Source organism: Dermochelys coriacea, chromosome 20, assembly GCF_009764565.3.
Source record: "Dermochelys coriacea isolate rDerCor1 chromosome 20, rDerCor1.pri.v4, whole genome shotgun sequence".
Lineage (NCBI taxonomy): Eukaryota > Metazoa > Chordata > Testudines > Dermochelyidae > Dermochelys > Dermochelys coriacea.
The window spans coordinates 18298095-18313069 of record NC_050087.2 but is presented as its reverse complement, the minus strand read 5'-3'; the positions used below and the strand labels follow the sequence as shown (position 1 = coordinate 18313069).

Below are 14975 nucleotides of genomic sequence, written 5' to 3'. Positions count from 1 at the left end.
CAGCCTCACGGGGGATTTCAGTAACACACACAGCATTGCCTCAGACTCTTGCATGCAGTGACAACACGTACAATCCAACAGGTTATTAATGTTCAACAGATCTAGACTTAAAATGACACCTCACCAGGTTTACTTAGTACACCACAGATCCTCATTACAAGACTGGGGGATATGTGAAGCCCAGGGTGCTACTGCGAGGTACTGTGTCACACCAGGTCCCTCGGGTGCTGGGAAAGGCCGTGTCTGTCGTGGGTGGGGGGGGGCTGGCTCGGGCCAGGGCAGCTCGAACCCCAGGCATAAGGGCTGGCCCCCCCGGGCATGCGAAGGGTGAGTGCTGAGTCCAGGACCCACCTCCTGCATCACTGCTGGCTGAGCCGGTCTGTCTGCACCGCATCCCTGCCCCACATGTCCCCCAGCCCCTAGGCTTCCCTGCTCTGTGGTGCTACCCACGCCAGGCAGGTGGGAGCCCTGCCCACCAGGCCCCGCAGGCGGGGTGTGACAGGCAAAGCTCACAGCAGAGGTGGGGTTATTGATCCCCTGCACTGTGAGGCCGAAGGGCAGACCTGTTTCAGGTGCAGGAGGCATGGTGTGCGGGAGACAGACGGAGCATCGCACACGCAGCCAGGGCGGGCTGAGCAAGCTTTCCACACAGGGCAGGAGGGCAGCGCCTGCCTGGGGCAGGGTGGAGGCTGGGCTGAGCCATGCCACCTAGAGCTGCAGCCGCAGTCACTCCCAAGGGCTAGTTTCTCTTGGGTGAACCCCGTTCCTCATCCACAGGAGTTGAAGTTTCTAAAGAATTCATGGTCTGGAACCCTTCTGTAAAATACTAGTAATGAACAGCGGCAGGTCAGTGCTTAGGAGACCCTGCAATAACCAACTGGTGGGTGAGGATACCCTATGTTAACAAATCGGGGGGGGGAGGGGGGCGGAGACCCTACAATCACAAACCCGGCTGTGTAGCATTCACAAGAGGCCCTACAATAACACACTGCTGCGTGCAGCCTATCCTCTATGTGAGACCCTACAATAACAAACCAGGGTGCCGCCTCCAGACGTGCTCGTGTAACACACTGGCGCATCATCCCCCGAAAGTGAGATGAGATCTCTCAGGGGTCCAGGCCTGCAATCACCCCCTGCTGCCAGCTGGGACTGATCACGGGGCCTGCTCCCACTTCTCACATGCTCTGGCAGTGAAGGAAGCCAGGGCTGCTGCTTTCTGTTCCTGGTTTTGCTGTGTCAGGCCGACTACTGCTGGAGCCTGGGCAGCCTTGTGGGTACACTCACGCCCCCTCCAACCCCCAGGAGGGAGCTCAGCTCCAGGGCGTTGCCCGCCTCTTATCTCCCAGCCCGCTCCTGGAGTTTCAGGGAGACCAGTGCGCTGAATGGAAAGTGCTGGGTCCTTCCTGCCTTTGCTTTGTGACTGCTGATTGCAGCTTCCTGCCTGGGTCTGAGCACAGGCCTCATGGGAGGCCTTTGGTGCCAGTGTCTGCCTGTGCTTCCCTCATCTGTGCAGTTACCCTGGATCCTGTCTGGGGCAAGGAGGCAGGAATAGGCCCTGGCTCTGTTTTCTTTGGCTCAGAACCGCGATTTCCTGATGGCTTCTGTGCAGTTTTAAAAAATGCCACGTTCAATGCCCTCATCCTGTCCCCTTCCAGCCTCTGCGTACCAGGGAGGAAACCTGGCGTTCACCACGCAAGGCTGCCTTGTTAAATTACTGTTAGGTGTATTACAATAGCACCCCCAGCCCCTGGCCAAGATCAGGGCCCCATCATGCTGGGCGCTGCCCCGACTGAGATCGGGGCCCCATCATGCTGGGCACTGCCCAGATCCCAGTCGAGATCGGGGCCCCATCATGCTGGGCACTGCCCAGACCCCGACTGAGATCGGGGCCCTGTTGTGCCGGGAACTGCCCAGACCCCTATCAGGATCAGGGCCCCATCATGCCGGGCGCTGCACAAACTGAGATCAGGGCCCCGTTGTGCCGGGCGCAGCCCAGACCAGTGCTTCTCAACTGTTTTACCATTGTGGGCTGCATCCACACAATATCCTGCCTGTATGGCCCTGAGGATGTCACATGGGCTGCAGCTGTGTGCTGATTGGGCCACCAGCGGGCCATGGGTTGAGAAGCAGGGGCCCAGAGAGACAGACCCAGCCCCGGAGTGCTCGTGGCAGGACAAGGCAGGGCCGTTCTCCCCATGTTACAGATGGGGAACTAGAGCCCAGAGAGACTGAAAAGGCTGGATTTTCCCACGGGCTGAGCCTCTGCGCCTCCCCATTGACAATCCGGCTCCAGGGGTTGTGGCTGACCGGGTCTTTTCCCTCACCAGTGAAATGCAGCCACCTCTGGGATGGAGCACGACAGCTGCACAGCCGGACTGAACCGCAGGACAGGAAATGAAGTAGAAGCTTGTATGCAGCTGAAGCCACAGGGAGGGGGCTAAGTTAGAGCCAGGACATCTGCCTGTGTGGAAAGGTCTCGGATACTTCACTGCCTTTAAGGGGTCAGGACATGGATCAGTCACCCCTGTCTACCCTCCTACTGCTTCTCACCCCACAGGGAAGGGGGCAGCAGCTGGCTCCTCCTGGGGATGCACCACAGGGGTGGAGAGGTCGCGTCCCCTTGAGAGACCGGAGGCATCGGCATCATGGGGATTGAATTGCAGTTTGGGGAGGCTGGGGGCTGAGGCCCCTTGGGCAGTGTAAAAGGGGTGGAAATGCCCCCTACGAGTCGCCTCCCAGCCCAGCGTGGAGTGGGCATACAGGCCTGCACCCGGCCCCTGGTGCGGGAGACAGAGCAGGTGTGGTGCCTGGTCTCTGCTACCCCGGGGCCCGGTGGGAAGCAGAGGGTCAGAGCAGCACTGAGTCTGTGGGGTGGGGAGTGCCAAGGTGGCTTGAACCCATCTTGTGCCAGCCCCAAAGAGCAGCGTCACTGGGACCAGCCTGCCCGTGGGCCTTGAGGGAGTGCCCCTAGCTGCTGGGCTGGTCGCTTGCAGAGAGCAGGGAGAGCACACCAGGACACGTGGCCCACCACAGAGCAGGAAGGGGTGGGGTCTTCCCTGCGGGTGGACTCTGCGCACAGGCACGCTCCGCTCCAGATGCATGGTTCTCCTGGTGCACAATGACAGGTCACTGCCTCTGTCTTGGCCTGACACCACTAGCTCTGCTTTGCTTCCTGCCTCTGGGTAAGCTGCGTGTTCTCCGGGTCTGCTGGGAGGGGGCCGGCTGGGAGCTCAGGCCGCAAGGCTGGTGAATTTGAAGATGAGCAGTCGAGAGTGGGTTCAACCTTCTCTTCCCAACTTGCCTGTCGTGTTGCGGTGCCACACACCACAGCCTCCAAACCTGCCTGGCAGGTGCCAGCTTTTGCCTTTAGCTCTGGAGCCGGGACAGGGTAATTTGGAGAGAGGCACCGGGACCTGGGCCGTAACTGCAAGGTCGTCACAGCTCTAACTGTGCCCAGACGGGTGAGGCAAGCCCTGACGGGTGCCTCCCACAGAGCAGGGGCTCCCAAGGGCTAGACCGAGCGCCCCATGGGCTGCAGCTGACACTGCAGGGGAGGGAGCATCAGGGCCGGCTGGCTTTGAAACACACAAACCCTGAGAGTAGCAGAGACGCTCCCAGGCTGGCAAAAGCATTTGGCAGAATGGCTCCGTGCTGGCTATGGGCCCCTCCCAAGCACTAGTGATGGCTGGAGATTGTGATTCTCTGCACTGGGGAGATTGATGGAGCATATTCCGGTAGCACCAACCAGCCCTGGCTGGAATCGGAGCCCTGGTGTGCTGGGCACAGCACAGAAGCAGCGTGAGAACCAGTCCAACTGCAACAAGCTCCCAGAGACTGAAGGTGGAAAACAGCCCCATTAAGGGGAAATTACTTCTAGGTCAGGCATAAGGCACAAAACAGAACCTCCCGCTCAGCACTCTGCCAGCTGGCATGCTGCCCCGTGAGCTTCCAGTCCCCGTTCCTAACCCAGGTGGGGGGAAGGCTAAAGAGTTAATATTTGCAGACCCGTAGGTAAGACCTAGATCTGACTGGTGGGTTACAGCTGAGCCACAACTCTTAGCTTTGACTCGTTATTTGTAATGATTTTATTCTTGGTTTCTTTATAACGTCACCACCAACCCCCCAGCTTTACAAAGGCCAAGCCATCCCTGGGATGCGACTGGCAATTTCCTGCTGGGTCTTGTGTCACGTTGAGTGAATTAAGTTTAAACAGCTGGGGGGGGGGGTGTCCATTGGCATGGAAATGCCAAGTCTGCATATTGGTGTGGGATGTCTGTAGCATCTCTCGCAGGGCGACAGGGGCAATGTAGACCTTGGAAGTGGGCTGAGCATCAAAGAACTATTTTAAACAATGTGCCAGACATAAAGGGACTTTGGGGATAAGAAAAATTCAGTGGGTTTCCCATGAAATACCTGGGGATGGGTGGGAAGCAAATTCCCACCTGCAGACCCAACTTTCAGAGGCTATGCCCTGAGCAAAGAACCACTGTCCGGCTGACTAGCTGTTCCCAGGCTCTGAAGATCAAAGACCCGAGCAGTGTACAGGGGAGACTGACCTGTCATACGGTTGCTTGTTGTTCTGAGTGCGGGGTGGGGCTTGCAGGACTGCATGGAGTGGTCTTTGGGATGCTTGTGCCGGTCCTTTCATTTCTCTGTCTTTTCTCTGTAGCGCTTTCACCTGCAGAATAGCAGCGCTAGGAAGGGCTGGGGGAGTAGCTTGTATTTGGAGCCAAGGTGCCTGTGACAGATTCCCCCTGCGGTGCTACCTGGAACTGGGGTACCACTGAGTCCCCCGACCCACCAGCCTCGCTTCCCTTTACACTGTTCTGCTGTGACTAGCCTGCCAAGCCCTTTCCCAGGCTCCAGCCTGCACTTTACCAACACACAAACAGGTAGGGACACACCCAGCTGCAGTTACCCCAGAGTGTAAACCCAAAATTATACTGTCTTGCACTGCACAGAGAAATGTACAGTGCAAACTCATGAAATTCACCCCTTCCCTCAATGTGGAGAGGAAATACACAACAGCTTTCTGCCCCGAGTTATTACACCCACACACTGGTTTTAGACAAAGCAAAAATAAGTTTATTCAATACAAAAGATAGATTTTAAGTGATTGTAAGTGAAAGCAAACAGAGCAAAGCAAATTACCTAGTAAATAAACAAAACCGCAAACTGAGCTTAACACACTTGATAGGATATTAATGAGCAAATTCTCGCCCTGAGTGATAAACAGGCTGGTGGATTCTTAAGGCACAAGCTGCCTAGGTTTTCTCAGGTTTTCACACACAGGCTAGAAATCTCTTTAACCTGGGACCCTCATTCCCCCCCATTCAGTCTTTATTCATCAGGTGTTTCCAGGTGTGGTGTTGTAGGGAGAGTAAGGTCCCCCCATGATGTCATTTCCCCCTGTCAGAGAGTCCCCAGGCGATGCTCTGGATCTGCTCCCTACGAAGCCAGGCAGGACTCTGGGGGAGCCTCCTTTCTGGGAGCAGCCTGTCCCCAGGACACACAGCTCACCCGGCTCCCCCCTTCCTGGGTCTGACCTCGGAGCATTCAGCATCCTCTGCCCCTCCGTGCACTTCCCACAGCGAGTCCGCCCAGGCGGGGTCCTGGGGAAGCCAGAGGGTCCTGCCCCCCAACTCCACAGTCAGACATGACTCCCCCTTTTATATCGTCTCCCCACTTGCTGGAAAGCTCTTTTGCCATGACCTGGGTCAAACAGTTCCCACTGTGTAGAGCTGTCTCTGAGATAAGGCACTGACTTTCCTTCTTTCCCATAGGTGCTCAACCCCCGGGCCCTGGCACCACCCCCACTCCGCCCTTCCATGAGGCCCCACCCCTTCCCCAAAGTCCCCTGCCCCAACTCCCCCCCCCAGCAGTTTGGCAGCAGCCAGGTGGGAAGCACTGGGAGGCAGGCAAAGGAGCGAGGATGCAGCGTGCTCACAGGGGGTGAGGGAGGAGGAGGTGGGAGTCATTTTTCCACATGGGTCATTTTTCCACATGGGTGTTCCAGCCTATGCTCGGAGAGGTTTCTATTGCACACAGTCCTGGGGTGACCCTTGTGCTTGGTGCATTTCCTCACTCAGCCACCAGCATCCTTTGGCCTTTTCACGGTTGTGCCTGAAAGGCGGCTTGGGGGTGTTTTCGGCCTCAGCACGTTTCAGTGACACATTCCGAGCCAAGCTTCAGAACTTCCCAGACGCCGAGAGCACAAAGAATCCAGCGAGATATTCGCGTCTAGCAGAGCAAGACTTTGAGAATGACACCGCTCAAGGCCGACTCTGTACAAACCCTCTCCTAATGACATGATAGCGGTGAACGTTACGGTGCCAGGGTGTCCCAGCACCGTTCATGGTGCTGCAGAGAAAGCACGTGCAGCCATCTGGGCTGCCAGGCTTGGTCACCGCGTAGGCAGGGAACCCTGCAGGAGGGTGAGGTCCGTGGGTCTCTGCCCAACAGAGCTGATGCCTGAGGAGCCGGGACCCGAGTGCAGTGCCCTTGCTGGACCACAGGGCGGGGGGGGGGGGCAAACACAGGTGAAGTTGCCCTGAACTGTGACTGACACTTTGCTGGGCACGTTGCCCCCTTGTGCGTCCCTGAGGCGGGCTCCTGGGGATAAAACAGCCCAGGGCCCAGCTACTTAACGGCTGTATCACAAGGTGGGAGGAGGGGGGTGAAGGCTGCCAGGGCCCCCCTAGATCTGGTATTTCCTCACTTTCTGGGGCTACATGCAGCTGTCACCCCACCCCCAAACCCCAACCAGCCCTGCAGCTGGAGCCGCAGGCCAATACCCCAGAGGCAGGCCTGGACTGTGGGGCCAGCTGCTGGGTCTGGGAGTCCATGGGGGGAGCCTGGCCTGGCCCATGTGGTGCCCCCAGAGGGCTGCTGTGGCCACATGGGCTGGCGGGAGCCTGCCTGATACTTGCCCTGCTCCCCAGCGCACCTGGACCCATGCGGCCTGAGCATCGTGCCCAAGGACCCGGCAGTGGCGTTCGGGGGCCACGTGGTTCTGAACTGCAGCAACACCTGTTCCAGTCTCACCTCCCTGGGCTGGGAGACGTCGGTGCCGAAGGTGACAAACAAGGGACCCGGCTGGGCGTCTCTGCACATCTCCAGCCTCACCGTGTGGCACCTGGAGCCCCAGTGCTACATCACCTCCACGAACATCATTGAAAAAGCCAGACTCCACGTGTACCGTACGCTGAGGGTTAACCACGCGCTCACTCGCCGCCCCCCAGTGCCGCCCCTTCCCGGGGGGATGTGCCCAGTGCTGTGGACGGGATATGGGGCATGGGGAGGGGAAAGACTTTTGCAAGGACTAGAAGTCAGTGCAAAGAGTAAAACCCAGGAGTCCGGATTCCCAGCACCCTGCTCCCAGCACCCTGGCCCAGCACTGGCTCCTCCCACAGCTGGGAATGGAACCCAGGAGTCCTGCCTCCCAGCTCCCTCTGCTCTAACCACCAGCCCCCCTCCACCCCCGGGAATGGAACCCAGGAGTCCTGCCTCCCAGCTCTCTTTGCTCTAACCACCAGCCCCCACAGTCCCCCTCCACCCCCAGGAATGGAACCCAGGAGTCCTGCCTCCCAGCTCTCTTTGCTCTAACCACCAGCCCACACTGTCCCTCCCACCCTGGGAATGGAACCCAGGAGTCCTGGCTCCCCGGACATCGAGCACAGTCTTTACAAGAAGGCAGAGCCCCTGGCCCGTTATATGCAGGGATAAGCTTCAGGAAGGTTAATTCCCCTCTGTTTCCCCCTCCCCCCGCACAGGATTCTCGCCCCCCGAGATCCACCTGGGAGCCGAGATGGTGGCTGGTCGCCAGGAGCGAATCACCTGCAACGTCTCCAGCCTTGTGTCCGGCTCCAGCCCCTCCGACATCAACGTCACCCTGAGCAGCAGGGGCAGCACCCTCAGCGAGAGCCGCGGCAGCCCGGCCGTGGGGTACAGCTTCGTGGCGCAGTCCACGCAGCACGGGCAGGAAATCGTGTGCCAGGCTTGGCTCCGCGTGGGCCTCCAGATGATGAATGACAGTGCCAGGGCCACCCTGCAGGTCTGGGGTGAGGAGCTGTTCAGTTACTGCAAGTGGGGATCATTGCGCTAAGTCCTTAGTGTGCAGCAGCTTCCTGACCATAAGAACTTCAGAGCGGCCAGCCTGGGTCAGAGCAATGGTCCCTCCAGCTCAGTGTCCTGTCTGCCGACAGTGGCCAGTGCCAGGGGCCCCAGAGGGAATGAAGAGAACAGGGAATCATCAAGTGATCCATCCCCTTTCGTCATTCCCAGCTTCTGGCAGAGGCTAGGGACACCATCCCTGCTATCCTGGCTAATAGCCATTGATGGACCTGTCCTCCAGGAACTTATCTAGTTCTTTTTTGAACCCTGTTGTAGTCTTGGCCTTCACAACATTCTCTGGCAAGGAGTTCCACAGGTTGACTGTGCGTTGTGTGAAGAAATACTTCCTTTTGTTTGTTTTAATCCTGCTGCCTATTCATTTCATTTGGTGACCCCTAGTTCTTGTGTTATGAGAAGGAGTAAATAACACTTCCTTGTTTACTTTCTTCACACCAGTCATGAGTTTGTAGACCGCTATCATATTCCCGCTTAGTCATCTCTTTTCCAATCTGAAAAGTTCCCGTTCTATTAATCTCTCCTCATATGGCAGCCATTCCATTCCCCTTATCATTTTTGTTGCCCGTTTCTGAACCTTTTCCAATTCCAATATATCTTTCGTGAGATGGGGTGACCACATCTGCACGCAGTATTCAAGATGTGGGCATACCATGGATTTATATAGAGGCAATATGATATTTTCTGTCTTATCTATCCTTTTCTTAATGATTCCCAACATTCTGTTTGCTTTTTTGACTGCCGCTGCACACTGAGTGGATGTTTTCAGAGAACTATCCACTGTGTCTCCAAGCTCTCTTTCTTGAGTGGTAACAGCCAATTTAGACCCCATCGTTTTATATGTACAGTTGGGATGATGTTTTCCAATGTGCATTACTTTGCATTTATCCACACTGATTTTCACCTGCCATTTTGTTGCCCAGTCACCCAGTTTTGTGAGACCCTTTTGTAGCTCTTTGCAGCCTGCCTGGGACTTAACTATCTTGAGAAGTTTTGTATCATCTGCAGATTTTGCCACCTCACTGTTTACCCCTTTTTCCAGATCATTTATTATTACGTTGAATAGGGCTGGGCCCAGTACAGACGCCTGGGGGACACCACTGTTTACTGCTCTCCAATCTGAAAACTGACCATTGATTCCTACCCTGTGTTTCCTGTCTTTTAACCAGTTACCGATCCATGAGAGGACCTTCCCTCTTATCCTGTGGCAGCTCACTTTGCTTGCGAGCCTTTGGTGAGGGACCTTGCCAAAGGCTTTCTGAAAATCTAAGTACACTATATCCACTAGATCACCCTTGTCCACATGCTTGTTGACCCCCTCAAAGAATTCTAGTAGATTGGTGTGGCATGATTTCCCTTTACAAAAACCTCATTCGCAAAAAGAACAGGAGGACTTGTGGCACCTTAGAGACTAACAAATTTATTTGAGCATAAGCTTTTGTGAGCTACAGCTCACTTCATCAAATCTAAGGTGCCACAAGTACTCTTTTTCTTTTTGCAAATATAGACTAATACAGCTGCTACTCAAAAACCATATTGACTCTTCCCCAACAAATTATGTTGATTTATGTGTCTGACAATTTTGTTCTTTACTATAGTTTCAACAAATTTGCCCGGGACTGAAGTCAGGTTTACCGGCCTGTAATTGCCAGGGTCACCTCTGGAGCCCTTTTAAAAAATTGACGTCACATTAGCTACCCTCCAGTTATTTGGTACAGAAGCTGATTTAAATGTTAGGTTACAGACCACAGTTAGTAGTTCTACAATTTCACATTTGAGTTCCTTCAGAATTCTTGCATGAATACCATCTGGTCCTGGTGACTTATTACTGTTTAATTTATCAATTTGTTCCAAAACCTCCTCTAATGACACCTCAATCTGGGACAGTTCCTCAGATCTATCACTGGTTCAGATTTGGGAATCCACGTCACATCCTCAACTGTGAAGACCAATGCAAAGAATTCATTTAGTTTCTCCACAATGGCCTTATCGTCCTTGAGTGCCCTTTTAGCATCTCAATCATCCCGTGGACCCACTGGTTGTTTAGCAGGCTTCTTGCTTCTGATGTACTTAAAATGTTTTTTGCCATTTCTTTTTGAGTCTTTTTGAGACCATGGAATAAGAAACAAAATTACTTCCCACAGCCAGGGATAGAACCCAGGAGTCCTGGCTCCCAACACCTGCCTATAACTACTAGATCCCCCTTCCTTTGCAGCAGCCCCAGCAGGGTTCCCTTTTCTGATCCCACCCTGAGCTGGGACTCTGACCCTGGAGCCCCAACTGCTCCCTCAGTAGTGACAGGACAGTGATACCCATCGCCCCCTTGGCAGGGTGGCCAGGAGAAAACCGGGGCAAGCCTGATGGTGTGGGGTATATAGGTGGGAGGTGGGGATCAGCCCCCCCCAGGCCTACTCCCAATTGGCCCATTCTTGCTGACCCCTGCCCTCCCCCTGCCCTTCCAGCCCTGCCCTACAGCGTGAAGGTCTCCGTGGAGCAGCTGGAGTTCGGAGTCGGCGCTAACTTCATGGTGCGGTGCAGCGCCGAGGGGAACCCCCTGCCCGAGCTGCTCTGGGAGCTGCCCTCCAACGCCAGCGTGGAGCTGTCTGACTGCGGCCAGATGGTGACCGTGCACTCGGCCCAGCTCGCCCACAGCGGGACCTACCAGTGCTTGGCACGGAACAGATACGGGGCCAGCTCAGGGCACGTGAACATTAGGATAGGTGAGGGCAGTGGTGTCCTATTAGCTTTCCCTGGCCATTCCTCCTTCCTGGCCACGTGAAGGGCTGAGCAGGGGGCATGGAATCTGCACCAGACTCCTGGGGGCCAGGGCGCCTTCCTTCCCCTCTGCAGAAGGGCTCCACGCCAGCCCCCAGAGCCGGCCCCAAGGCTGGGAGCACTGTCCCAGCTTGGGACCCAGAGCCACGGGCTCCAGGCCTCCCTTGGTCACTGGCTCCCTCGTGACATGGCTGTGGGTCCAGGCAGTGGCTATTCCTTGGGCCGGGGGGTGGTCTCTGTCTGGGGCAGGGTCCCCAGCCCTGCCGGCTTGGTCTGATCCCCTTCTTGTCAGGGCAGACAGCAAGGACTGGCTGAGGGCCACCAAGACAGGGCTACCGTGTCCCGCAGTGCCCCAGGAGGGGCGGCTGGGGACGGCAGGCAGGGAGGGTCCCAGGCCCTGTGTGTGCTGGTGGGGGAGCTAAGGGGCACCCAGGTCCTGTGCGGGGGGAGGCAGCTCAGGGACACCTGTGCTCTGTGGGGGGGGGGCGGGGACAAAGGAGCACCCAGCTCTGTGGGGCTGGGGTAAGGGGAACCCGGGCTCTGTGTGGGAGGGAGGGGGAGAGGGAGGCAAGCTGGGGCTCCCCCCTGACTCCTGTTTCTCCTGCCTACAGTTCAGCGAAGGCACAGGATCGTGATAGTCACAGTGATGCTGGTGGTGATTGTGGTTCTCGGTGGTGCAGGCCTGGTAGCATGGCGGCTTGGGAGAAAACGCTTCACGATGTCCGTAGCTGCGGCCCGGGGCAGCCGCGGTCCAGGGAAGGGGGAGGTCAGGGAAGGGGGAGGGGGCAGTGATGGGCCTGAACCTTTGGGTGAGGAGAAGGAGGAGCCCAGAGGTGTGTGAGCCCGAAGCCCTCACCCCAGGGGACTAGTTCTGGGGGCCGGTGGGGTCACGGCCCTTTCCCTGATGTGCCCCGGCTGGTGGGCTGGGACCAAGCAGAGGAGCTAAGCCAGGCCGCAGCTCTCCAGGGTGTCTCGCCCTGGTGCCCGTGCACGTGTGTGTGTGCCTGTGTGCACCTGCGTGTGTGTGTGTGTGTGTGTGCATGAATGTGTGTGTGTGTGCGTGCATGTCTGGCACGACAGGGCATGTGCGAATTTCAAAATTTCACCCATTCCAAAAAGCTGATTTTTTAAGTTTGAAATTGTTCCATTTCGAACCATGCAGAAGAAACACTTGGAAATTTCAGTTCTTTTCAGCTTTCCCCAGTTCCAGCGTTTTTTCCGGGCCCTGGGACCGTTACATTTACAGTGAGTCCAGTCCAGATGCCCAGGTAACACCATGCTCCCCACAGTGGCTTACGTTGGTTCAGTTTGGTTTTGTTGGTGTCAAATAAACCAGCTGCCTGGGCACCTTCTGTTCTGTGTGCGGCTCACGACCCCCCACCCTGGAGCAGCCCCCCGCAGGCGTCCATGGAGGTGTTAGCCCTTGGCAGGGTAAAGCACCAAGCCTGTATCAGCTCCTGGCATTAGTCATTGTTAACGATGCTAAGTATAGCTAATGGGCGTTGGAGGGGCCCCGCAGTGGGACACAGGGCCTTTCCCTTGTAGGTTGCTGGTTTGAATCCAGCCCCAGCTCATTAGGGAGCTAACATGTTTGTGTCCCATGCATGGAATGAGCTGGGGGGGGTTGGGGGGGGGCGCAGCTCAATTCTTAGCAGGGCAACCTGATGTTGGTGACCCTGAATCATTCAAAGTCTAGATTAAAACCAAACCCAAGCACCACGAGCCAGCCTCAGGCCCCTGCACCTCTGAGTAGCCGCTGCTGATTCTTCCACTTTGGGCAGGGATGGCACCGATTGGCACCAGTCTATGTGGCATACCCAGAAAAGACTTGCCCCTCTGTCGCCCGTGCACCTGGAGAGGGCAAAACCGTTCCCAGAACAGAACAGCAATGGGCTGGGAATCACGGGAAGGGACCTCGGGAAGTCCTCGAGTCCACGTTGGAGAGGGGGCAGGGCAGGGATCCCGTTCGGCATGACAAAGGGGCTACAAGGCTTGCGCTGTAGGTGCAGATGAGTCAGTGTGACAGAGGGAGGGAGGGGAACAGGGTGTGAGCAGAAGGTCTAAGGCAGCTGAGCTGTATCCCTGCCCCACACACCCAACCAAAGGGGACTTGCTCATGGCTCGGAGTCGGGTGAAAATGACCCCATCTGGGCCTGAGCCGGCTCTGCTGAAGGCTGCCAGCTGGTGAGTCCAACTGCTCCAGCCAGGGTGGGCGCAGGAGCCGTTTGCTTCTTTGCAGAACTCCAGAGTAGATCCAAGTCTCTTCCTAGCTAGCAGGATGAACACAGGGAGGTGGGTGAATCTCTGGGCAGCTGGGCTCAGAGAAGGGTAACGTACCAAATAATGGAGACTCACTAATAATAATTCCCTGATAGCAGTGGTGTCTGAGGATCTCAAAGCTCTCGGCAAACTATTGTACCATGAAAGTGATCATGAAATGGTGGCGTTCACGATTCTAAGGAATGGTAGGAGGGAGAACAGCACAATACAGACAATGGATTTCAAGGAGGCAGACTTTACCAAACTCAGGGAGTTGGTGGGTCAGACCCCATGGGAAGCAAGTCTAAGGGGGAAAATACTTGAAGACATTTGGCAGTTTTTCAAAGAGACATTATTAAGGGCACAAGAGGAAACTATCCCACTACATAGGAAAGACAGGAAGTCTGGCAAGAGACCACTCTGGCTTACCCAGGAGATCTTCAGTGATCTGAAACTCAACAAGGAGTCCTACAAAAAAGTGGAAACTCAGTCAAACTACAAAGGATGAATATAAACAAATAATACAAGTATGTAGGAACAAAATTAGAAAGGCCAAGGCATAAAACGAGATCAAACTAGCTAGGGACATAAAAGGAAACAAGAAAACATTCTATAACTACGTTAGAAGCAAGAGGAAGACCAAGGACAGAGCAGGCCCGTTACTCAATGAGAGGGGAAAGACAATAACGGAAAATGTGGAAATAGCAGAGGTACTTAATGACTTCTTTGGTTTCAGTTTTCACCAAGAAGATTGGTGGCAACTGGACGTCTAACATAGTGAATGCCAGTGAAAATGAGGTAGGACCAGAGTTTAAAATAGGGAAAGAACAAGTCCAGAATTACTTAGACAAGTTAGATGTCTTCAGATCACCAGGTCCTGATGAAATGCATCCTAGGTTGTTACAAGGAAGAGGGAGAAAAATTGTTCTTCTTAACCTCTGAGGATAGGACAAGAAGCAATGGGCTTAAATTGCAGCCAGGGTGGTTTAGGTTGGACATTAGGAAAAACTTCCTGACTGTCAGGGTGGTGAAGCACTGGAATAAATTGCCCAGGGAGGTTGTGGAATCTCCATCATTGGGTTTCTAAGAGCAGGTTGGATAAACACCTGTTGGGGATGGTCTAGATAATACTTAGTCCTGCCTTGAGTGCAGGGGACGGGACTAGATACCTCTTGAGGTCCCTTCCAGTTGTATGTTTCTATAGTAAACAGGTTTGCTTGGTCCTGCCTCAGCACAGAGGACTGGACTCAAAGGTCCTGCCAGCCCCCCCACCCCACTGTTTCGGGTTCTGGTATTAGTGACAAGCCCTGGCAGACTGTGTCCATCTTGTCCCAGGCACACACGTAGCTCCTCGTATTTCCATAGCACTGAACAGATCGCATCTACACACATTTCTGTACAAGGCAGATCCATCGAGTGGCAGGAAGCCACCAACGGCTGCAGAGGATACAGCCTTGGTCGAAGTTTCCACTTCCTGTAGTTCGTATGAACAGCAGAAAGCCAACCCAAAGGTTTGAAGCCATAAACACAGTGGGGAAAAGCATCTTTAAAGGCAGGATCTGCTCTGTACACACTGGCGAGCGTGCCAACAGGAGGGAGTTTGCATGGCAAGAGGGCAAAGGAAACAGATTAGAGCAGGTGCTTCAAACTGTTCAGCATCTTGCGGATTTTCCTCCGGTTTGGGGAATCTCTAGGGTCGGGTCCAGGGAGGTTTCATTGAAGGGAAAGAGAAAGGTTTTGTTTATAACTTCACACTGCGCTCCTCTCCCGCTGGCATGTACCAAGCCAACAGGGCAGTTACACCCACATCCTGG

At 55.2% G+C, this 14975-nt stretch overlaps 1 protein-coding gene across 1 annotated transcript; it reads left to right on the top strand.

The window, feature by feature from the left end:
- Positions 1-2323: 2323 nt before the first annotated feature.
- LOC119846119 (intercellular adhesion molecule 3-like) lies at positions 2324-12272 on the top strand. The gene is made up of 5 exons (XM_038379317.2): positions 2324-3182; positions 6942-7199; positions 7773-8060; positions 10590-10847; positions 11514-12272. Exons 1-5 carry the CDS (start codon positions 3119-3121, stop codon positions 11741-11743), a joined length of 1098 nt encoding a protein of 365 aa, XP_038235245.1. The 5' UTR covers positions 2324-3118; the 3' UTR covers positions 11744-12272.
- The last annotated feature ends 2703 nt before the right edge of the window (positions 12273-14975 follow it).